The sequence below is a fragment of the Sminthopsis crassicaudata genome, chromosome 6 (assembly GCF_048593235.1).
Source record: "Sminthopsis crassicaudata isolate SCR6 chromosome 6, ASM4859323v1, whole genome shotgun sequence".
Taxonomy (NCBI): domain Eukaryota; kingdom Metazoa; phylum Chordata; class Mammalia; order Dasyuromorphia; family Dasyuridae; genus Sminthopsis; species Sminthopsis crassicaudata.
The window spans coordinates 105,634,168-105,658,747 of NC_133622.1; the positions used below are offsets into that span (position 1 = coordinate 105,634,168).

The window sequence follows — 24,580 nt, forward strand, 5'->3', positions numbered from 1 at the left end:
TTGGTGTTTGGTATGGGATTTTCCAGCTCCATGGAAATTTTTTTCATGAGAGGTTTAGATAAAAGAAAAATAAGAGCCATTTCTCTCTGGAATATCCCTGCTCCCCTGCAATAAGAGTTAGATAGGAACTCCCTTCTAACTCTCTCATTCCTCCTGACCCTGGAACTCCATGGGCAGCTGCTCTCTGTCCTAATAAGGATGGAAGGAAAGCAACACTACTAACTAATTCCTGTCATTACTCTAGCTCTCATTCCCTCCAAGGTCATAGCATGAGAAGGTAAATGCTTGTTTTAGTTAATTTTTAAAAAATTCTATTTAGGTTTTTTTTTCTTTCTAGACTCAATCACCAAATAAATTAGCATTCCTATATCTTAAGTAGGAACAAAATAGATGTTTATAGATGAAGCTGAATTTCTATTACATATAGCTTGCTTTTTCTTTAAAGTATATGATAAATTCCAATTAGAAATTGGTTGAACAAGTTGTGGTATATTATTGTGATGGAATACTGTTGTGCTATAGGAAATGATCAAGATGTTCTCAGAAAAACCTGGAAACACATGAACTAATGCAAAGTGAAGTGAGTAAACAGGGAGAAGAACATTATTCACAGTAACAAGAATGCTATAAGATCAACTGTGAAAGACTTAGCTATTCTCAGCAATGAAAAAGATCCAAACAACCCTGACTTATGATGAAAGATGCTATCCATTCTGATGGATATTCAAACTGATGGAGTCTGAATACAGATCAAAGTATACTTTTAAACTTTATTTTTCTTGGAGGTTATTTTGGTCTATGTTTTTTCTTAGAACATGACTAATATGGGAATATGTTTTGTATGACTACAGATATATAAGCTATATCAAATCGCTTGCCTTTTCAATGAAGAGGATGGGAAGAGAGTGAGAGAATTTGAAATAAAAAAATTTAAAAATCATGTTGAAAATTATTTTTATGTGTAATTGAGGAAAACAAAATAGTAAATAAAAGTTCAAAAATATATATGGTAAATTTAACATGAATTTTTTTCCTGTTCACCTATTTCCTTCAAGCCTTATTCTATTCTCTTCTGTGCATTTAAAAAATTTTACTTTTTTTTTTTTTTTGAAAGAGCCCTACTGCCAACTTTTCTCACCCTGCCCATTTCTCTAATCCCATTAAAAAAGAAAAAAGGAATCATAACTCTTGTGGCCAAGTTTCTGCAAGCAAAATAAATTCCCATATTGTCTGTGCCTAAGATTTCTATATCTTGAATCACATCTTGTGGTCATATAGATGATATGCTTCATTATTGCTTCTCTGGAATCATGGTATATTGAACACAATTCTTAACCTTTTCAAAACTGTTTTTCTTTACACATTTTCTTTTGGTTTTTCCTCACTACACCATGCATCAAATTATACAACTCTGATTTCTTTGAAAACCATTACTTTTGGCATTTCCCCACTAATATTGCATTTCATTCACCTAATCAGCTATTTGCCAATTGATGAGGCATTTCTTTAGTTTGTAGGGTTTTGTACACTGTATAGTAGGACTGCTACAAACATTTTTTTCCTTTTTCTTAGATCTCTTTAGGATACAGGAATAGGAAAAGTATCTCTGGATCAGAGATTATGTAGTTTAGTGATTTTGGGAGGCATAGTTCCAAATGTTTTCCAAAATAACTGGACCAATTCACAATTCCACCAACAGTGTATTTTCATTGTTTGTTTCCCCACAGCCCTCCACAATTGCCATTTTCCCTTTTTAGTCATCTTTGTTAATCCATTGGGCATCAGGGACAACATCAGATTTGTTTTAATAGATATTTCTTTAGTTATAAGTGGTTTGGACTTTTTCATATTGATATAGTTGCTAATAGCTTGAATTCCTTTAAAAATTTTCCATTTATATAATGTTTGAACGTTTTGTCTATAAGGAATAGATCTTGTTCTTGTTTATTCAAATCAGTTCCTTAAATAGTTTGCATAACATACCTTGTTAGAGAAATATTCTGTAAAGATATTTCTTGTTGGTTAATTATTCCTCTTCTCATTTTCGCTGAATAAGTTTTGTTTGTGCAAAAGGTTTTTTTTAATTTTATGTAATCAAAGTTGTCCATTTTATCTTCTATAGAAATAAGTGTTTTTTGATTGATGATCAGCACTTTCCTTTTTGGGCTTGGATGGAGCTGCAGAAAAGCCTTTGGCCACATACTAAGGTTTTTTTTTTTCCCCCAAAGATATAGGTTTCTTTTGAGAGGAAAGGCCAAGACTGGGGAAGACAGGAGGAGATGCAGGTAATAAGTACATTAAGGCAGACAAGAATATTAGTCTCCATTTGCATACTTCCCAATATGTGATCAATCTATTCAAATATGCAATGTTCATGTTAGGATCTGACATGTGAACATTGCATATTTTAGTGGTTTAAATAGTTCAGATTCTATCAAGTTTAAATTCAATTGTCCCCTAAATCTATCTTGGTTGTACACCATGCAAAGGTAGAAAAGTCATAAGCAAATTGGGAAGCTTAATCTTCCTGCAAAAAATCTTCAACAAGAATTTTGATGATTTGTTCATCAGAATTTGTTCTTTATAAAAACACCTTATCTCATGCTTGAAAAAAATACTCATAAAAATTAGAGGAAGATGATTTCACTAGTATAGTCAATGTCCAAGTGAAGAAACTCCCTCTATGTAGTTTGGTACCTTCTCTGCAATTTATAACCTGGGAGAGTTGAATACTAAGAGGGCAAGTGAATGGTGTAGAGTCAAATGGTGAGTATATATCAGAACCAAGACTTGAATACAGTTTTTCCTATTTCTGAGAAAAGCTCACTATCCATTAAGCTAAGCTAACCATTGTTTGAAATCAAATATGAAAAAATGCAAATATAATAGTGCCAATAGAAAAAGCTAGATGAAACCTGAGTGTAGAATGCTGTTTGTGGAACCGATTTCAATCTAGCCTCAATGTCTTACTGTGTCACCTTGGGCATATTAATCAATCAGTAAACCTTAATATACCTCATCTGTAACATGAGCTTAGATCTCATGACTCCTAAATTACTTTCAGTCTTAATTATATATATATGTGTGTGTGTGTGTGTGTGTGTGTGTGTACATATATACATAATCTCAATTTGCAAGCATTTTAATTGCCCCATTCACCACCTCCCTTCTCAGTACACTTACTTAATACACATACACAATACTTAAGGTGTGAATCTAGGCAAGTCACTTTATGCTATTTTCCTCAATTTTCTTATGTGTAAGATGAACTAGAGAAAGAAATGGAAAACCACTGTAATGGGGTCAAGAAAAATTGGACACAACTAAAACTATTGAATAATAATTCCTTTAACAGAAGACAATGTTCTTCATTCCACAGGAGAAGTTCTCGAAGCTTCTACCTGTTGTAGATTTCTTTGGCAGTCACACAAAACATATGGAGCTTTTTCTCAAATAATGTTATAAAATATATAGAATTGCAAAGAACAAATATGCTGAAATACAAGTATTGAATTTTTTTTTAAAAGTTCATAGACCCAAAGTTAAGCACCTTTGCTCCATGAAACAACATGGGGACCAAGTGTCATTCACACAAAATCACTGAAATGAATATAATTGGGGACTAGCAGAAAAGGAAGAGGATTGGAGCCAAAAAGCAGAGAACAGGATGACCTAATCCCTAATACCTAGTTCTTTGAGGAAAAACCCAGAAACCAAACCTTTGGACAATTTATAATTCTTCTCAGAATTAGCTTCTTATCTACCCAGAATTCAAACTAAAGAATAAAGGTTAGGGAGAAGGTATTTTTTTCCTCTACACTAACTGCCCAGGAGCACAGCAGCAGGAGAAGGCTGCTGAGATGTACTATGTGTCCCTGTCCGGCTCTGTATGATTTATGAAGTTAAAAAACAAAACACTACCAATTCATCACAGGGAAGCTTGGTCCCTTATGAAATTGTTGAGTGTCACTGCCCAACAAAAGTAAACATTCAAAGGGGCCATAAATAAGTAACAGAAAGAGGAAAAGAAGCTAGAGGAGTAAATAAAACATTCAAAAATGTAAAAATGAGAAATAATTAACGGGAAGGAAGGGAAAAAGAAGTAAGTTATTACTACTCTGATAGCCTCCCAGAGCAAAAGAATAAAGATATGCTTTAGCAACCAATCGCAACAAATGCCATCTTGGGGGAAAATATAATAAGATAGTTGATATTTTCCTTACTGATACTTGCTATTTTATTTCAACATCTGTTGAACTTTGCCAATGACATTTTGACCAGATGTCAAGGTTAGTTATTCTAAGTGTCATAAAGCTGTTAACTAACAGTCAATGAGGATGGAAAAAATTAGAGCAGGCATACAACTCACTGAAGTGGAGGGGAGAAGGCTTTCTCCATCACACCTCTTCATAGCAACTTTTTGCTTTTGATTATTTGAATTAAAAAAAAAACAACACTTCACTCATATGAAATGCAGAAATATTTATTTTGGTTTCCTTCGTTATTTTTTGGAAATTGTTTTGGTTTATAAAACATAGAAATAGCCAACACTGAAAGCAAACATCCAAAACTCCAATGTGACAAATTACTGACTTAGATATTTGTGCAATTAAGAGCACACATTATGAAGTTAGGCTACCAAATAGTGTTATTACAATGACATCTCTTTAGTGCAAACCTTGTTGTGCTTGAATATTAAATATAACCCCATGGATCCAAAAACCAGAATCATTTAAAATGACTACTTAATTCAGTCAAATATGGCCAAAACCTGTAATAATTGAAATGTTGCCAATTTCCCCAATTAAACTAAAAGCCCCTCAGGAATTACTCCTAAGAAAAATTGATTCCCCCCTTTCAGTTTTTACACCCCTCTATTAATTAACACTTGTTCTGGGTTATTGAATACATTTTGTAGAAATCATGAGTAGATTTCTGAGATGGGCCCATTCCTGTCAAATAGTATCCTCCATTTCAACAAAAAAGTATTCAAGTATACCCGCTCCCTCTGTCCTTTGAAGTGATATGTTTGGTATGAGACAGTTTATTCTGGGAAACAAATAAAGCATTAATCACGGCATGATATTCTGAAATGAAAACTACATTAAAAACCCGTTGGCCATTATACAGAAAGAGTGGCTAGTGCAGTGTAGAGATAAGGTGTACGGTTATCAGGTCATCACAGCTGAGCTTGACTGATCCTGCTATTGATGGTAAATGTGTCCTTGAAATTCTTGTCTTCATGGTCGAGTCTAAGGCAGATTTGTTACTGGCAGGAGGGAAGGGAAGGAGAGAGATCTGGAAAACACTCTGTTGGTGGCATTCTGCTTTGCATTAGAATCCACATTCTGTAGGACTTTCATATGGGACCCCAAATCTGCTCAGTTGCTTTTGTCCTGATTTACAGTGAACTTTAAGTTTAAACAGTAAAGTTCAGACATTTCTTTCTTTTCTTGGTTGGGGGCAAACCTGAGGATAGGGCATAAGGAAGAGAGAGTTTCACAACCCTCATCTGAAGAAGGGTGAGAAAAGGGGACTTAAATAATGTTTGGATGAATTATGGTATACCCCACAAGTGCGTGTGTGTTTGCCATTTTTAAAAGGGTTCTTTTTCTCCAGTGTACCATGTACCCTTTGGAGTAGCCAACTGCAGAGAACATATCAAACAGCTGACCTCTCAGAAACAGGGAAGCCCTAGTTTCTTAGTAAGGATCAGGAGAGAAGGGTCAACACCCACCTTTTGGGCTGAGAAAGTCCCAAATAACTTATCAGGTATACAGTTGCCCTTTACAATTTAAGGCTCATTTTGGAAAATGTGTATCACCACAAAATGGTCAGCAACACAAGGTGACAGTAAGGCAGTGTTCTGTTTCCTTCAAGATTCCTATGGCAAGAACTCCGTCCAAACAAGTCTCCTTCCCTATGTTTGCTGTAGTCAAAATTACCAATATGAAGGCCAACAGTAGAAGTAGATCTTTTGGAGGTGTGCGGTTTTGTTTTTTCCAAGCTATCTTCCTCAAGATTAAATCTTAATGGTAGAATAGAGTTCATCGATCTGTGACCTGAAATATTTCCGGAGCTCGGGTCTCTTTGATTTCAGTGTTGGAGTCAGAAGGCCATTCTCCACAGTAAATAATTCTGAGTGAAGAGCAATACCTTTGACCTGGAAATAAGAACAAACAAAAACTTGCCCAGTACGGAATAAATAACAACAACAATAATTCACTTAACACTGAATGAAGTGGCTTAATTAGTACAAGGGCAGATGGTACTCTTTTCCTTTCAGGGAGTGTTATACCTGGTTGTCTTAGACTAGAGATTGTTCACCTGAGATCCACGAACTTACATTTCTAATATTTTGATAACTATATTCAGTACAGTTTAAAGCTATCAAATAAAGGAGCCTTTATTAAGGAGTTTAAAATTGCACTAAGACTTTTGGGACACCAGGACCACTGATTTCCTTTCATAATTATAACATACTGTGTTTATTCTATGCATTTGAAAACATGATTCTGAGAAGGGGGCCACAGGCTTCACCAGACCATTAAAGGGATCCAGGGCATAAAAAAGGTAAAGAATTTCTGTTTTAGATGAAAGGTAGTAACGAATTTTTTGAGAAGTTCCAAAAAATTCTGCAATGTTATGGGGTAATTAACATGTACTAACTATTGATTTAATTTAATAAAAAATTCATTAAGAAACCCAATCTTATTTAATATGTATGGGAATGCCTGCCATTTAGGGGAGGAGATGGAGGGAAGGAGGGAAAAATTTGGAACAGAAGGGAGTACAAAGGGATAATGCTATAAAAAATTACCTATGCATATGTTCTGTCAAAAAATGTTATAATTATAAAATTAATTAAAAAAAGAAAAAGAAAAGAAACCCAATCTTATTTAATAACATTTGGAGCAAAACTTCCAAAGTCAAGAAACTGGTTGTACAGAGATTCACAAACCTTTATTCGAGCCTCACCTGTTCAAAAGGCTTCAGACCAGCCTCTTTTCCAAGTCTCACCATGTCGTCTAGGATTGCTTTTTTAACATCCTTTTAAGGCAATAAAATAAAGATTGTATTAAAAATATTTTTATAGATATCATTTGCCTTTACATTGCTTAGCAAGCTGGCATAATAGATAAAGAGCATTAGGAAGACCTGAGTTCAAATCCAGCCTCAGGTACTTATTAGCTGTGTGACCCTGGGCAAATCACCTAATCTCAATTTCCTCAACCATAAATTGGAGATGGTAATAACACCTACCTGAAAGGGTTGTTGTGAGGAACAAATGAAAAAATATTTTTAAAGTATATAGTGCTTAGGACACATAGTAGGTGTTTAATAAATGATTTTCTTCTTCCTCCTTTTCCTTCCCCTTCCCAGAGAGCAATCCTTCACAATATGTATATAACAAAAATGCCTTTGTAAACACAATTTTATAAAAAAGAAAGGATTCAATAAAACCAGTTGGTACATCAAAAAAAAAAATTGATGTTGTATGTAATGTTCCATGTATATGGAGCCTCACTCCAGCAAAGACACAGTATTAAAACTGCATTATTAAAGCAAGTACATTTAAAACAAAAGGAAGGAGGCAGGATGAGGCATGAACTTAGAGATCTGTTGGACCACTAGTGGCTAGGTGGTGGACAGGATAGAGCTCTGGCCTCTGTTTGCCTCAGTCTCCTCAACTGTAAAATAGGAATAATAATAGTATCTACTTCCCTAGGTTGTTGGAAAATCAAATGAGATAATATTTGTGAAGTGTTTAGCACAGTGTCTGACATATAGTGAATATTATATGTTAGCTATTATTAATATTATTATTATTATCAAATGCTTACCTTATTTCTGCACAAGTCTGCATGGGACCCACTGAAACCCTTCTTTTTTGCCCAAGAAGGCAATGTCTCCACATCTGGTATCACTACAGCTATGAGGAATGCCTACACACACAATACAGATCAATTACAATTATGCCTTGACCAGGGATCCCTGAACATTCATGCTGGTACTAAAATCTCACTTGAAACTAAAGGAAATCCCCATTTTTATTTCTCCATGATGAGCTCTTTGCTGAGAAAGCACTCATTTTGCCGTATATATTAACAGTAAATAAAGGCTCAAAGTCCCCACTGGACAATAATCTACAAAGGTACAATTTTCATTTTTCCTAGTTCTTACAAAAAGCTCTGACCTAGTTAACTATTCCCTTTCAATACCTTTGCTGAATGAAGGTTTTAATGTAAAGCTGATATAGTCAGCTTTCAGAAGGTCTTGCCACACCTGCCCATTAAGCATTTGGGAAGCAGGCTGGAAAAGTTTGTACTGTGCATTTTAGATTCCTAGGCCTAATATATAATCTAAGTATCCATTTTTGCACCTCAAGTAACTGTAACTGAAGTAAGAGCCTTAATAGCTCTTGCTTCCACTGCTTCATAGCTATAGGAATTAAAGCACAAACAGGGTGACTCAGAGAAAATACCTGTAAGCTTTCCCCATGTACAAACACCTGGGCAACAGGCTCACTCCGCTGGTAGATATTTTCAATTTTTTCAGGTGCTATATATTCCCCTTGTGCCAGTTTGAATATATGTTTTTTCCTGTCAATAATCTTCAAGGTACCATTCTGGGTAGGAAAGAAGAAAAAAGGAGAGCATTTGTACCTATTGACATGAAAACTACCAGCCCCTTGTCACAATTTATTAAAATAGCACCATCACTATCCTTTAGAAGCCAGCTTCATAAACTGTGGGTCGTGGGTCTGAGGTCTCATAGCTGAATGTGGGGGTCACGAAATTATCATTTATTTACTGACCAGTAAATCTCTGATTGTATACCCACTTTATATACTTATATACATACCCAGGAGTACGTAAACTTTTCTCAGACAAAAAGGGATAGGTAGAAAAAGTTTAAGAAGCCCTGCTCTAGAGTATTTCTGTTGGAAGAGAAACAAGTGTTTTCCTCTTAGGTGAAAAATTACTTGGCTACATCCACCAAGTCTATATTGGTCCATCTGATTCAGGGCCTCAGGGAGAGAGGGAATGTGATTTCCATATCCAATTTAACACATACACATAAGGTTTCAGGATTAGATATCAAGAACTCTGAATATTCTAGCCATAAAGGGGCTGCCTGACCTCAACCACAAGAAAAAGGTCAGTGATTAAATCATCTTTTTTTTTTTTTTCCACATCTCCTGAGGGTACTGTCTCTTAAATTCCCAAATACATCATTTAGAGAAACAGAGAGAACAATTATATAATCTTAGAATTGGAAGTAAATTCTGAGAGTCATGACTATAAAGGCCCTTAGAAGCAATCTAAAACAATCTCTTCATTTTACAGATGAGGAAACTGAGACCAGAGAGGTTGACTGATGCATCCATGCATTGCTATCAAGTTAAATGACATTCAAACCCATGACCAGCCTGTTGTCTACAGTACCAGTAGTATTTAAACAGAAACCATTAATCTACATGTAAAGATCCCTGTGGACCACACATTGACTAAGAAAATCATAAACTAATAATATCTATATTTTATTGCATTTTTTATTTTGTCAAATGTTTTACAATTACATTTTAATTCAGTTCAGACTACAGTCAGCAGTGCTCTGGACTATATGAGGCCTATGAGCCAAGTGTTTTGACACTGAAGTCTAGGTGTTTCCCATCAATCTAACCCTACTACCTCTACTTCACTGTACAGATGAAGAAAATGAGATCTAGAGATGTGTTAACACAGTTATAATTGGGGGACAGCCAGGACCAGAACCCACAATTTAATCCATTTTATACCTGGACCAGAATATTCTGCAAATTCCTTTCAATAAATTATTCAGAAAGTGATTATTATTCTCTAAGTATAAAATAAATTCAATTTGAAAGTCCCTCACTTTCAAAACTATCCTCTTTGTACTTCTTTCTGGTCATTATTACTTTTTTTTTCCTCTAAAATTTTTAAAAAGCGGCTTCAGTGACCCTTTTTTCTTTTATTTCCTTTTTCGGTTATCTCTACTTTCTTCTTCCCTTCCCAGCTCCTATTAGAAACAATTATTAGAAATTAATTAAAAATTGCTAAAAAAACCAAACCAAAACTAAACAAAACTAAAAAAACTTGTAACAAATTTGAACAGTAAAACATTCCCACGTTGACCATGTCCAAAAACACACTATTCATTCCACATCTTAAGTCCCATCACTTCTCTGTCAAAAGATGGTTAGCTTCATCATCATTAGTCTTCTAGAATGTGGTTTATAGCTAATACTTTTTAGATAAAATAAGGAAAGCCTGCTTTGTGAAGCACCTTCACTACCTTTAGAGGGATAAGTAACCTATTTCTTTCTACCCATAACACCAGCCATTGTAAGAAAATATATCTTATTCCTTCCTCCCTTTGATGAGGTCTTGGGTAACTAGGGAGGGTTGGCAGAGAAATACTGAGAAGAGCATAATACTCCCTGAGATTAGTAGGGAAGTCACTGATGGGGATCAGCTCAGCCTCATAGTCCCACCCTTCTTTATCCAATCAGAAAGCCAAATTATAAAGTCAATTCCCCTCCCCCCCACACCCGAGTTAAATTTCCCCTATAAATCTGTCTATAACCTATCCCATCTTTCTGAATCTCTTTTGGGTTAACCTGCCACAGAGTTTTGCTTTGTGATATCTTTCTTTTTGTTATAACTAGCTGTTCTAGGGTGCTAAACTCCTTCATGGATTTAGTCTGTCAGTTAACAGCATACTCCCATCTCACGGCGTATTTCTTTTCTCCTGGTTAATTGTGACTTCCACTGGGGAACTTGTCTTTTCCACTGTTAATTGTGAAACCCTTTTCTTGATAACTGTAATCGTTCTAATGCTCTTCTAATACTATTTCATATTACCATTCCTGTTATCTATTTTACCTCTTCATTTCGTCTGTAACCTTTTCTCGTAAATAAAGATACCTTTTAGCAAAGAGAACACCATTGTGAATTCTTCATACATGCCTTGTGCCCCATTTTTTAAACAAGAAATTGCTACCCCAACCTCATCACCTTCACCTTATCACAATCCCAGATGTCAATCAGAAAGATCATAGTATCCTAGTTAGAGCTGGACAACAAGCATTCCATAAAAATACATTTCACCTCTATTGATACAAAGATGTGAGAAACTATGTGGCACAGTAAAAGAGAGATCCTCAGAGTCAGAAAGAGCTAGATTCATGTCCTACTTTTAATGCTGTGTGATGGGATAAATCTCAGTAGCCCCAGAAATCCCCTAAGATCATAAGATGCAGAAAACTTAGTGATATGTATTGATGGAGGGGTAGAGGTTGACCAATATCAATGAAATTATTTGCCAAGCCCTATTTGTGGTGGCCAGAAACTGGAAACTGAGTGGATGCCCATCAACTGGAGAATGACTGAATAAATTGTGGTATATGAATATTATCGAATATTATTGTTCTGTAAGAAATGATCAGCAGGATGATTTCAGAAAGACCTGGAGAGACTTACATGAACTGATGCTGAGTGAAATGAGCAGGATCAGGAGATCATTATATACTTCAACAACAATTCAGTATGAGGATCAATTCTGATGGACATGGCCCTCTTCAACAATGAGATGAACCAAATCAGTTCCAATACTGAACCAATTATGCCCAGGGAAAGTACTCTGGGAGATGACTATGAACCACTACACAGAATTTCCAATTCCTCTATTTTTGTCCGCCTGCATTTTTTTATTTCCTTCACAGGCTAATGGTACACTATTTCAAAGTCCGATTCTTTTTATACAGCAAAATAACTGTATGGACATGTGTATTTAACTTACTTTAACATATGTAACATGTATTGGTAAACCTGCCATGGGGTGGGGGGGGAGGAAAGAGGGGAAAAATTGGAACAAAAGGTTTTGCAATCATCAATGCTGAAAAATTACCCATGCATATATCTTGTAAATAAAAAGCTGTAATAAAAAAAGAAAGAAATTATTTGCCAAACTCTTTCCCCAAAGAAATATGAAGATTAAGATTACATATACACATAGAACCATGAGTTATTCCCAGATAAAATTGTCAAAGGAGATGAATAGTTTTCAAAAGAATTGCAAACTAACAAGCATCAAAAAACGTATCCCAAATCACTAATAAAAAAGAATGCAAATTCAATGAACTTTTTAGTTTTATCTCAAACTTAATTAGCAAATCAACAAAGACATCAAAAAACAGAAATAATTACAGTTGGGTGGACTGTGGGAAAACACTGGTGTATTGATGAACTATAGAAGGAATTGTGGATTGTTATCATTCCAGACCATAATTTGGAATTTTGAAAGAAAAAATTTACTCAAGCTTTAATACACTTTAAACCATAGTACTGTTTGTCTCAGTTTCCTCATCTCAAAAATAGGGGTAAAAATAGTACCTGCCTCTCAGAGTTGCTGTGAAGATCAAATGAGATAATATTGGAAAAATGCCTGGCACATATAAGTATTAATTATCATCATCCTCATTATTTTTATTACTAGGCATGTACCCCAAGGAGGTCAAGAAAAAATGAAAGATGCAAGATATATCAAAATTCATATCAGCACTTTCTGCGCTAGCAAATACCTGGGGGAAGACTGAATGGCCTTCCATTAGGAAATAGCTGAACATATTGAGTGTATGTGAATGTAATGGAATATTACTCTACTTGTAAAAAATGATGACTATGAAGAATTCCGAGAAAGACAAGGAGATTTATATGAATTGGTGCTGAGAAAAATGAGAACCGGAAAATGATTACAAAATGTAAGTAAAAAGAATGTAAAAGGAAGTAAGGTAATTACAATAATTAATCTTGGTCCCGGAGAAAACGAACCATGAAAAGGAGAGACTAAAGGGGTGGAATGTTGCATATATCAGATACATTGGCTCCTTCTGTTTTTCTTTGTTGGAAGGGAAAATTCAGAAATGGGTGAGAAATGTGAGATAAACGATTTCCCTACAAAGTCTGCCCCACCCAACAACTTTGTTTCAGAGTAAAATATTAGAGAAAAGAGGAGACATTTACTTACTGGTAACCATTTCCCAATATCTCCTGTGTGTAGCCAGCCATCTTTATCCAGAGCTTCAGCTGTTTTTGCTGGGTCCTTCAAGTAGCCCTTAAATACATTTGACCCTTTCACACATATCTGAGAAAAAGGGGGGTTTTCATACCATTAATGTCATAAAATGAACTGCTAAAGCAGAGACGGAGTTCAACTCAAGAGATTTAATAAGACTTTTCTGACAAGGAGAAGAAAGCTGCATGGTTTTTTTCTCTCAGTAGTTAGAGATTCTTACTCTGTTTTGTAATCTAAAACCAGAGAAATATTTACAAGGAGAAAGGACCAGCCTGGGAGCTTGGGGTCTACTTCCAACATCCCATCTTTCTTGATTCAAGTCTTGGCTTAAACTTGTGATAGATGGGCCTAGTCACAATGCTTACGGCTAAGAGTAGTTAGTCCTTGTCTTACTCCTAGCCCCAGATTGCCAAGTATGTACTTTCAGGTCATTAGGATCTCATGATTTAATCTGTAAGAAATTCATTAACTGGTACCTAGGGCAATTAGGACCTAAGCTCCAAGGATAGACAGCCTCTGGAGGCCTCCAGGCTCTATAAGCCCTTGAGTCCAGCTCTTTTTTTGCTGCCTCAAGGGGAAGTTAGAATCATTCCCACATAGCTTTTATTGCCCATAGAGTCTCCCTTTTCCCTCCAAAAACATGCTTTTATCTTAAACAATATTATTCATTTCACTCTGTTATTAATTAGATTAAACCTAGAAGTTCCAATATATAGCTTTCTTCTATTGAAAGTCAGGGGTAACACACACACACACACACACACAGACAGGAGGTGAAACTTCAACAATCAATACAAATTTACTCACCTCACCTTCTCCCTTGGCAGCCAAGTAATTCATTTCTTCTACATCGACAAGCTTTATAAGACAGCAAGGCATTGGAGCACCAACGTGGCCTAGGCATCAAATGAAACATAATGATCACTCCTCTGGGATTGGTCACCATTCCTTTGGCACCAGTCTCAAGCAGTTGTATTCATCTTACACATTTATCGTAGCTGTTCCGTCATTTCAATTGTGACCAACTCTTTGTGGCCCCATTTGGGGTTTCTTGGCAAAGGCACTGGACTGCCATTTCCTTCTCCGGGCTCATGTGCCAAATGAGGAACTGAGGCAAACAGAGTTAAGCAACTTGCCCAGGGTCACACAACAAGTAAATGTCCGAGGTCACATTTGAACTCATAAAAATGAGTCTTTCTGACCCCTAATCCAGCACTATATCTACTTCACTTCGCTGTCCAACACATTTATTTAGGGGCCACTCCAATACTTAGTAAAGCTACGAGGGAATATGGCATTATATTAGAGGGTCTTCATATTTTGGGGGGGGGTTGTTAATCCTTTTAGCAATCTGGTGAAAACTATGAATCCCTTAGAGTAATGCTTTTAAGTGCATAAAGTAAAATGTACAAAATTACAAAGGAGATTAATTATACTGAAATATATTTTTTATATAAACTGGTACTTATTAATTTATTTATAAAGTTTATGGACCATAGGGTCAGAAACTCTGTTTTTCAAATACTGTCAAATGCTGTATATGATTATAGGCATATCACGGAACATGTTTTTCCAGATAATTCTGTAAGGCTGTAAGTTATGAATTAGTTGCTGATCAGGAAGTAGAAGGAATTTTCACATTAAGGAGTTCTCTTATACAATTAGATCAAAAATCTGAGCTGAAAAAAAAAAGTGCTAAGCACTAAGGGAGAGAGAAATTTAAGACAAAAATCCCTCCAGGCTCTTAAGAAGCTTATAATCTAGAAGATTACATACCCCCAGACAATGTTTGTAATAGTTATATAAATAAAACACACGTATATACTTACACATATACACATTCATCAGCATATGTAGGAATGCCACATATGTGAAAATGTTATGTATGCATGTATTCAGTTGTAGTGTAATGTAAAGTATGCTGACCGCCAAGTCAGCTTTGTGACCTCAGACATGTCACTCCTGACCTCAGGTCCTCATTTGTAAAATGTGGAGTTAGAACCCCTATCCTCTCTAAGCTAAAAACTGCTCTGCCAGTTCAAAATGTTTACTACCTTTCCCCCTACACTAAAAAACATTTTCAGGTCCCTTTATGAAACTTCCTGGGCTGAACATTCAGAATGCTTTGCTGAGGGCCAATAACTTGACCAAAAGTCAAAAACAAAAAAACAAACAAACTTGAAACTTCATTAAAAAAATCCTAAATTTATGTTTTATAACTTTAGAGTACTTTTTAGATCCTTCATTTAGTTTTTAACAAACTAATCTTTGAAGGTCAGTAAGATGATGAATATTTTATATTCAACAATATTCAGCACATTTATTCCATATTCCCTATATTAGTATATGTGTGTGCATGTGTGTATGCAAAAACATCATATGTACATATACACATATACTCTATGCTGTATAAGAACTGCATTTGTAACTGAGACATGTATTTGTAAATAACAGTGTATATATATATATATATATATATATATATATATATATATATATATATATATATATATATATATATATATATATGTATGTATGTATGTATGTATATATGCAAATACATGTATCTGCATATAAGAAAAGTGGCCAGCTGTAGTAAAGTGTTGAATTCAAGAGTCAGGAAGAAGCCAAAGTTTCATGTCTTATATTGGACACTTGATTATTTGTGATATTCAGAAAAAAAATCACTCAACTTTTCAGCTTTAGGCAACTCAAAAGGACTTCTGATCTACTAAGTCTAAGAGGAGTTGTCATCTGGCAGACTAGATTTTCCCTCAGGGAAATGCCCTCTCTGCCTTAAAGCTCCTTTAATCTCCCATGATTGCATAAAGCAGTGAGCTCCACAGTGAGGGGAGAGATCCATCCCTTTCTTAAGCATATGCAGCCAGGCTGGCCCAGATTCCTTCAGATCACACAGCAGCCACTTCACAGTTCAGTTGGTTACAAACCATTTAGTTCAAACACTCAATATGCAGTCAGGGGAACTCCAATTAAATCTTCAATCAGCTACATTAACATCACAGAGAGGTCATGAGAAGTACAACCATACCAGCGGTCCAGTCTCCTGGCACTGATAAGGAACATCCAGCTGTGCATTCTGTTTGTCCATAGCCTTCATAGAACTACAATATCAAAAACATTATAAGTTACTTGTTGGTGGTAAAAGCTTTATATCACTATTGAAAGTGGCCACATTCAACCAACCCCTGAGTTCTTGTGGATGTGTCTTAATTTGATCCAACCAGCCATTTATGTGAGTTGAATTTTCACTTGACCACTGTGAAGAAAGAAAGCATAAATATATATATACGCATACATATGTGCAGCATATGCAGGTAAACAATATGTTCCCATCTGGGTGTGTTGTACACATGTGCACGTACACTGTATGTATGTGAGCAAGCTTTGAGTCACGTTTCTGTCCCAGGTAGTTCTCTAAGAAAGTTGTATAGCCGCTGTTTCTCTGTATTGGCAGAGGAACTGTTCTCAACTGGGGAATTTCTTACACCAATGAAACGGCAGGGATAAATGTGCCAAACCACCCAAGACCTTACTAACCGGTAGCTAGTAGAGATGCCCATATCTGCATTTTTTCCCCTGAGGCAATCAGGGTTAAGTGACTTGCCCAGGATCACACAACTAGGGGGTGTTAAGGTCTGAGGCCAGATTGGAACTCAGATCCTCCTGATCTGATCCTGACGTCAGGGCTGGTGCTCTATCCACTATATCAACTAACTGGCCCCCATATCCGCATTTTGCATTAAGTCTCCTTGGTCTTCCAACAAGGATTTTTTCTATCTTTTTACATGGGCATCTCAATTAGAAATATCCATAGACTTGCTAGTTCCAGGGCTATGAATGAGGATGAATTGTGAGCTTTTGCCAGAATTCAGTTGCTACCTTGATTTACCAGGGTGAGGTTAAACACTTTCCCAAATTCTTGAGATTCATGGACTTTAAAAAAAGATGTGCAAGGCAGATTTGTTTTCTTTCTTCCTATTTGTAGGAAGGTAGCTATTATGGCTATCTTGCACATATGACAGAAAACAAGTTGTATACAGGCAGTCTTGATTTGCAGCAAGAGAGCTATTGAATGAATTGGCTGGCTTTTTTAAGAATGACTGCTTTAGGGGCAGAGCCAAGATGGTGAAGAGTATGATAGGACATTGCCTGAGTATCCACGACTTTTCTTTTCCTGAGGCTGGGGTTAAGTGACTTGCCCAGGGTCACACAGCTAGGAAGTGTTAAGTGTCTGAGACCAGATTTGAACTTGGGTCCTCCTGAATTCAGGGCTGGTGCTCTATCCACTGCGCCCCCTAGCTGCCCCTTATCCACAGCTTTTCTTAGAATCAACACTTAATCTAGAAGCTTAGCCTAGCTTCTGAATGGGTTCTGGAGTGACAGAAGCCACAAACATTCGGAGAGTTATAATTTTTTAGCTTAAGATACCTTGGAAGGAGTTCAGGAAAGGTCTGTCTCAGTTGGACAGAGGGGAATGAGCCCAGCACCAGTGAGGTTTGGCACTGCTCAGAGAATCTAGCAGCATTGGCTACTTTGTCCTGGTGCAGAAGGCTAGATCAGCAGACCAACTGTAAAATCACTAGTGCAATAAGGCAAATTGTGAGCCCCGGAACTCCAGCATAACAGGAGGGATTTGGTCAGCCTACTCAGTACAGTGGGGAAGCCTGCAGCACCTGTCCTAGTGTGGTTAGTCAGTGAGAAGCCCTGTTGTCTTGCACTCTCCCCTGTGCCCTAACTGCAAACCTCAACTTTTAAAAATGAGCAAAAAACCAAAAAGAGCTCTGATCATAGAGAGCTACTATGAAAACAGGGAAGACTATGTGAGAAAAGCTGGGAAGTTGGGTTTCCACAGAGTATTGCAAGTTTTGAGGTAGCGGGGATTGTGGGTACCACTGACCAAGAGGTTTTCAGAACTAAGAGGTTAAAGAAGATTAAGATTCCACAGAACAATTAAGTGATCAATAGAAGCCTTTAGCAAACAAAGGACTGGGGAGCTAGGAAGGCACAAGTGGATTCAGCCAATTAGAAAGCATCTTGCTATTTGGAGAAAACCATAAACATAAGATAGTAGCTGATTCAGCTCAAACTAATTGGGATCAATGACTTATTGAGCTTAAACAATACACCCTATAGATTACAGTGGTCCTCAAACTTTTTAAACAGGGGGCCAGTTCACGGTCCCTCAGACTGTGGGAGGGCCCGGACTAGAGTAAAAACAAAACCTCACACTCTGTCTCCGCCCCTCAGCCCACTTGCCATAACCCAGTGGGCCCATATACATAGCATCTGGCCCGAGGCTGTAGTTTGAGAACCCCTGCTAGAAGATATTTTCCGCCATTTTTGAACATAGGATGTATGATGAGGGAGGGGGAAACATGCAGTGGGTGTTTCAGAAAGATTATAACTCAGAAGGAGCAGACCAATCAGTTCTCTGAAGGGAGGGGCTGTGCCACACTAACAAGTATAAAGGTTCTCCCACTTCTGGGCTTATTGCTCCCTCTTTCCAAAAAGGAGCGGGGCCTGCTTCTGGCCAGAAACATTAAAATGATTCCTTAAGATTTTTCTTTAATACATTTTCCTTAATATTTGATTTTCAATGTCAAGGGTGTATTTCTAGCCACCAGAACACAAACCCAGAAGAGGACAGTAAAAGCAAAACACTTTCAGATGAAGCTTCAAAGGGGAATATGAACTAATCTCTAGTTCAAAAGACTATCTTAGAATTCAGAAAGGATCTTAAAAGAAAGAAGAAAAATAGGGAAAAGAAATGGGAGCTTTGCAGGAGAGTTATGAAAGTTTTTTTTGGGGGAAAGCCTTGAGAAAAAAAGTCCAGAAACTGACTTAAGAAAACAACTCCTTAAAAATTAATTTGATGAAATGGGGGGAAAATATACTGAAGAAAATAACTCCTTAAAAGTAGAATTAGTAAAATGGAAAAAAAAATCCACTGAACAAAAGTACAATTTAAAAGTACAATTGGCCAAATTCAAAAAGAGGCAAAAAAAAAAAAAAAAAAAAAACTAACCGAAGAAAATAATTCACTAAAAATTGGAACTGGACAAATAGAAGTGAATGACTCAATGAAAAATCAAGAGTCATTCAAACAAAATTTTAAAAATGGAAAAAATAGAAGAAAATGTAAAATACCTCATTGGAAAAATAACTGACTTGGAAAATAGACCCGAGAGAGAATCTAAGAATTATTGGATTATCATGATGAAAAAAAAAAAAAAAAAGAGCTTAGACAACATATTTCAAGAATTTATCAAGGAAAGCTTCTCTGATGATATCAAGAATAACTGCTTTAGACTCTGTTACCTTGATGCTTCCTCAAAGCAAGTTCTGATCTCTGAGGTCTGCCATGATTGACTAATTCAACATAATGAGGATGACAAAAATCATCCTTTAGTTTGCCCTTAATTAAGACTTCGATTCTGCCTTCCTCATTTATGGGTTACATATGTCTATGACATTCCTGTCTAGTCAAACCTACTAAAAACTCATTAGTTTTTCAATTGGAATTCATAAACTTGAAAAAAGTACATTCTGATAACTCTATTTCAATATAATTGCTTTCCTTTCTGATTCTATGGACTTTATTTTAGGCCTTTGAAAACATTATTCTGCATAGGCTTTAAGCTGCCACAGGAATCCAAGACACAGAAAAGGTTAAGAAGCTCTGCATCACATCATCACAGAATAATTTCCGGACACTGCTGAGTTTCTAAAGGCTGCCAGTCTTGCTTAACCATTACCAGAGTTAAATCAGGAGCAAAACAAAAGTTTAGAAATGTTAGTTATAAAGTACTGGCAATACTGGCTGAAATACTGTAAAAAGCAAACACTTAAAAATATAACAAAAACAAAATACTATAAAGCTGGGAATTTTTAATCACATTTGTGTTATGGATTTCTTTGATACTGTGATAAAGTCTTGAGATCTCATCTTATAAAAATGCTTTTAAATGCATAAAATGAAGAGGATTTTATGGAAAACAGTTATACTTAAAATAATCATCAAGATACTTTTTAAAAATTAATAGACCCCAGGTTAATAATACCCTTTTTAAATGGAAAATTTGATCTTGTGTTAATTTTTATAAAATTGGATTAAAGATGTGAGAATTTTTTTAAAAGAACATGAAATATATGCTATAGATTACATACTGAATTCTATATTTGTCTATATAGTAATCTGAGTTCTAAAATACATCATCGTAATCACTTTTTATAAAATGATCTGCTGTTTCAGAGTTGTTCTGTATGGCCATCTAAATAAATAGTAAAATAGTGTTAACAGGTTTTAGTGAAGTAGGAGTCATAATGAAATATCGTTTAAATATTTCATTGTTTAAATGATAATTAATACTTATTGAAATAAATCTGACAATTTACTATATTTAAATCTTTTTTTAAATGACCACTGATGAAAACATGCACAACATCTAACACTATTTGTAGAACTGTGATTTGGTGTTATTTATTTTTTTTGAGAACAATAGGTCAATGATCAAAGAAAAATAATGAAAATGAAAATATTATTTGATCATCTATGTCACTACTGGGACCACATTCTGAGGCTATTAAGAGGAAAAATGATTCTAGTTCTACAAAAACACTTATTAATGCCTTATCCTAGAAAGTGCTTTGAACTATTTATCCTAAGTGGTTTGCTCACTGAGAGAAAATCGATTCCATGTGGATGAATTCCTGTGGGTCACCCCAGAGGTAACTGATATTCCTGACAAGATATATATAGAGAGAGACAGCCATATGTATATACACATATACATATCTATATATGTAACCAATCACTGTAATTATGAGTAAAGATTACTAATGGGGTCAAATCTCAATTTTGATGCCACCAATTCTAACTCTGTCTAGCTTTCAAGAAATGATTCTATTACTTTCAGAGTTCATGTCCAGTAAGTGGAAGACTTATACATGTTGTGATAGAAAGTCCTACAAAAGGAGTCCCTTCAGGGAAGAAATGAGAAAATTTAGACATCAAAACGAGAAATGGTTTCTAAGAAGTTTAGGTTATATGAAAACTTAGGGTTTCTTGGAAAAGAAATGAGAGTTGGGTCTGTCTCTGACAAATGTTGTTAGTGCTTTTTGATTTTCCCCATGGATCTCTGAGATGAGCACTGGGAAATTTTCTCCTGATCAACTGTGGAGACTCTCTAATCCCAGGTACGGAAGCTCTATAAAAAGGGGCCAGGCATTTATAGCACTAAGTAGCAATCAAGTAGTGTAGCATCTGGAGTGCTACCTGGAATCAGGAAATCCTGAGTTCAAATCCTACTTCATACTTGCAATGAGACATTGGGTAAGTCACTGTTTAATGCCTCAATTTTCTCATCTGTAAAATAGGGGTAAGAGCATCACCTCTTTCACAGGGCTGTTGTGAGGATCAAATAAGATAATGCATTAAAAGTACTTTGTAAAGTACTAAACTGTTTATTACATATTATGTTGCTAGCTATTATTATTATTATTATTAATCATTATGTCACTTACTATTATTATAATAAATTATTATGAAAGATAAGGACAATTTCTTTACTTCAAAGTACAACAATCCCAGCTACTGAACAAACAACAAAGACTTTCAATGGCCAGTAAGGCAGATGTGAATGTCCCATTCATAAATGGTGTACCAAGAAGAGGAGGGCACAGGGATAGGCTGCTGCTAGAAAGGGCACACAGGGCTTTTCTGTTCCATGGTTCAAGACTATGCTCAGTCCAACTATTCCTAAAGAGTGCATGCCTCTAACCAAGACTTATAACAGTATGTGCAATTTCACTTCATCATGCAAAAAAGACTAGATCTTAAGGAATGGCTGTATGTATAACCCTTCCCCTTTTGTCCTTTCAGCCACAAAACTGTCATATAAAATGTTGTTCTTTCCCCAGGTAAGGAATCACTCACACATGTGCACCCCCCCCACACACACACACCCTCAGGATCATCAATCATTCCAATAAATCTCCAAACAAGTTTGACAACTTACCTGACATCCAAGTGCTGCTCTCAGGAAAGTCAGAACAGTTGCTGATACAGGAGCTGCTCCAGTAACCATTAACCTTACTTTCCCTCCAAGACTTGCCTTAAAGGGAGAGGGGAAGATGATGAGTAAAATATCTGAGAATTTATGCTACTTGGAACTTATCTGCTGAACATTGTCAGGAATTTTTCTAATGCACTACCCACCATCCTACCCACAGCTCCAATTCTGTTCTCTGAAGGCCATGTTAACTTGTGCTTAGGCTAATGTGACTTGATAGAAGTCAGAAAACCTAGAAAGTCACAGAGAGGAGCCTCTGAGTCATGAGTCAGGGTAGGAGAATGAATATTGGTCTCAGAGTCAGGATTCAAATACTGCCACTTCTCCTAACTAGTGAACTCTGTGTATATGACAAGGAGATATACCTTCTCTCCTGGATTTTTGCAGCACTGTTGTCTCCCAGCTCTCCTCTCTCTGACTGACCTTTTTTAAAAAATTATAGCTTTTTATTGACAGAACATATGCATGGGTAATTTTTCAACATTATCCCTTGCACTCACTTCTGTTCCAACTTTTCCCTTCCTTCCTTCCACCCCCTCCCCTAGATGACAGGCAGTCTCATACATGTTAAATATGTTATAGTATATCCTAGATACAATATATGTGTGCAGAACCGTACAGTTCTCTTGTTGCACAAGAAAAATTGGATTCAGAAGGTAAAAATAATCTGGGAAGAAAAACAAAAATGCAAGTAGTCCACATTCATTTCCCAGTGTTCCTTCTCTGGTTGTAGCTGATTCTGTCCATCATTGATCAATTGGAACTGAACTGGATCTTGTCTCTGTCTGATCATTTTTTAGTCTTTGCTGAATTATTATCTTTCTTATCTCCCAGGAAGGTTGGTCCATGGACTCCATCTTGGGACATCTTTTTTTGCTTCTTCTATACTAATGGATCTCATTAGCTCCCATGGGCTCAATGATGATTCCTATACAGATGATTCCCAGTTCTGTATATCCAGCCATAATGTCTCTCCCAAGCTTCACTCCCGTATCACTGATTTCGGTTTAGATATTTTTAACTCTACATGTTTGAGACAGAATCTCAAAGGCAAAGACTGCTTTTTGTTTGTATCTGTATTCTATGTTCCTAGCACAGTGTCAGGATATGGCAGACACCAAATAATTATTTATTGGACCAAATTTTAACTTTATCTGTAAAATGAATATAACATAGGATGCCCCAAAAGTCTTAGTGAAGCTTTAAGCTTTAAGAGTTTTGGGACATTCTATAAAACCTGTGAGACAGCTAGGTGGTGCTGTGGATAGAGTGCATAGGCCTAGAGTCAGAAAGACTCATTTTCCTGAATTCAAATCTTTTCTCAAACACTTATTAGCTGTGTTACCTTGGAGAAATCATTTAATCATTGTTTGTCTCAGTTTCCTCATCTGTAAAATGAGTCAGAGAAGGAAATGCAAACCATTCCAGTATCTTTGCCAAGAAAACAGCACTACTGCTGCTGCTGCTTCTACACCACTCCTAGTACTATCACTATTACTACTGCTGTTGCTGCTATTACTACTACTACTATTACTCTTTCTGTAGCAGTAGTAGAAGCAAAGCATCTGGGTATAAGGTCCATCTCTGATGCTATGTACCCATATAATTCTAGGCAAGTGATTCCTTTTTCTCGGACCTCAGTAAAATGAGAAGTTTGGATAAGACAGCCTCTAAAGTCCCTTCTAGCTCTATAGCAATGACTAAATTTCAAGATTTATGTATTCCAACAGTAAAATAAACACACACACACACACACACACCCACTCACATTTTCTCTATCTTCCTCCTTAAAGACCAGTTTAGAAATATGGACCCTGGATAGTTGATACAGGAAGAGAAATTGTTACACGTGCAGTTGTTACCTGAATCTTGTGGAAAATAATTTTATCCCACAGGCTGTTGTTCCTAATTATGCCACTTCGAAGTTCTGCCTCTTTCCTCTTGGAAGCAAAATCCAGGATCCACCGTTTCATCGTTGTGTTGGCCTGTCCAAAAATCTAAGGAGCCCAGTAATGAAAACTAAGTTGCTTCACAGAGTAGTTTCAAACTCTCCCTCATGTCCAAGGAGGTGTGTACACCATTTAATTTTTGAAGTTGATTTTTACAATGAACACACAACTGATAATCTCCTCCCAGCTATTAAAGCTATTGTAGGTATGGTTCATGTCATATTCCAGTCTTCATTCTCTCCCCTCCTCTGCTTGACTTTCCAGACTTTGCTAGTATGCCTCCTCAGCTGCTGTCACATCCTGGAAAATCCCTGAACCTCATCCTAAGGATCCCCCCTCCCCCAGAACACCTCCTCCACCTTGTTAGCCATTGGGAGTTTTCCTCATATTTGAGTCTCCATTTTGGGGAGCAGTTCAGGTTGGCCAATCTTCATACTT

At 36.4% G+C, this 24,580-nt stretch overlaps 1 protein-coding gene across 2 annotated transcripts in view; it reads right to left on the bottom strand.

Moving 5' to 3' along the window:
• Nucleotides 1-4,467: 4,467 nt before the first annotated feature.
• Nucleotides 4,468-24,580, bottom strand: part of ACSL1 (acyl-CoA synthetase long chain family member 1) — a 93,557-nt gene continuing 73,444 nt past the window's right edge. For both annotated transcript variants that reach the window (XM_074274487.1, XM_074274486.1), the window contains exons 13-21: nucleotides 24,056-24,190; nucleotides 22,140-22,235; nucleotides 16,151-16,223; nucleotides 13,909-13,997; nucleotides 13,054-13,170; nucleotides 8,486-8,629; nucleotides 7,845-7,946; nucleotides 6,979-7,050; nucleotides 4,468-6,163 (exon numbers count right to left, since the gene is read on the bottom strand). In XM_074274487.1, coding sequence (XP_074130588.1) covers nucleotides 6,023-6,163; nucleotides 6,979-7,050; nucleotides 7,845-7,946; nucleotides 8,486-8,629; nucleotides 13,054-13,170; nucleotides 13,909-13,997; nucleotides 16,151-16,223; nucleotides 22,140-22,235; nucleotides 24,056-24,190 — 969 coding nt within the window. In that variant the 3' untranslated portion in view covers nucleotides 4,468-6,022. The remainder of the gene's footprint in view (nucleotides 6,164-6,978; nucleotides 7,051-7,844; nucleotides 7,947-8,485; nucleotides 8,630-13,053; nucleotides 13,171-13,908; nucleotides 13,998-16,150; nucleotides 16,224-22,139; nucleotides 22,236-24,055; nucleotides 24,191-24,580) is intronic.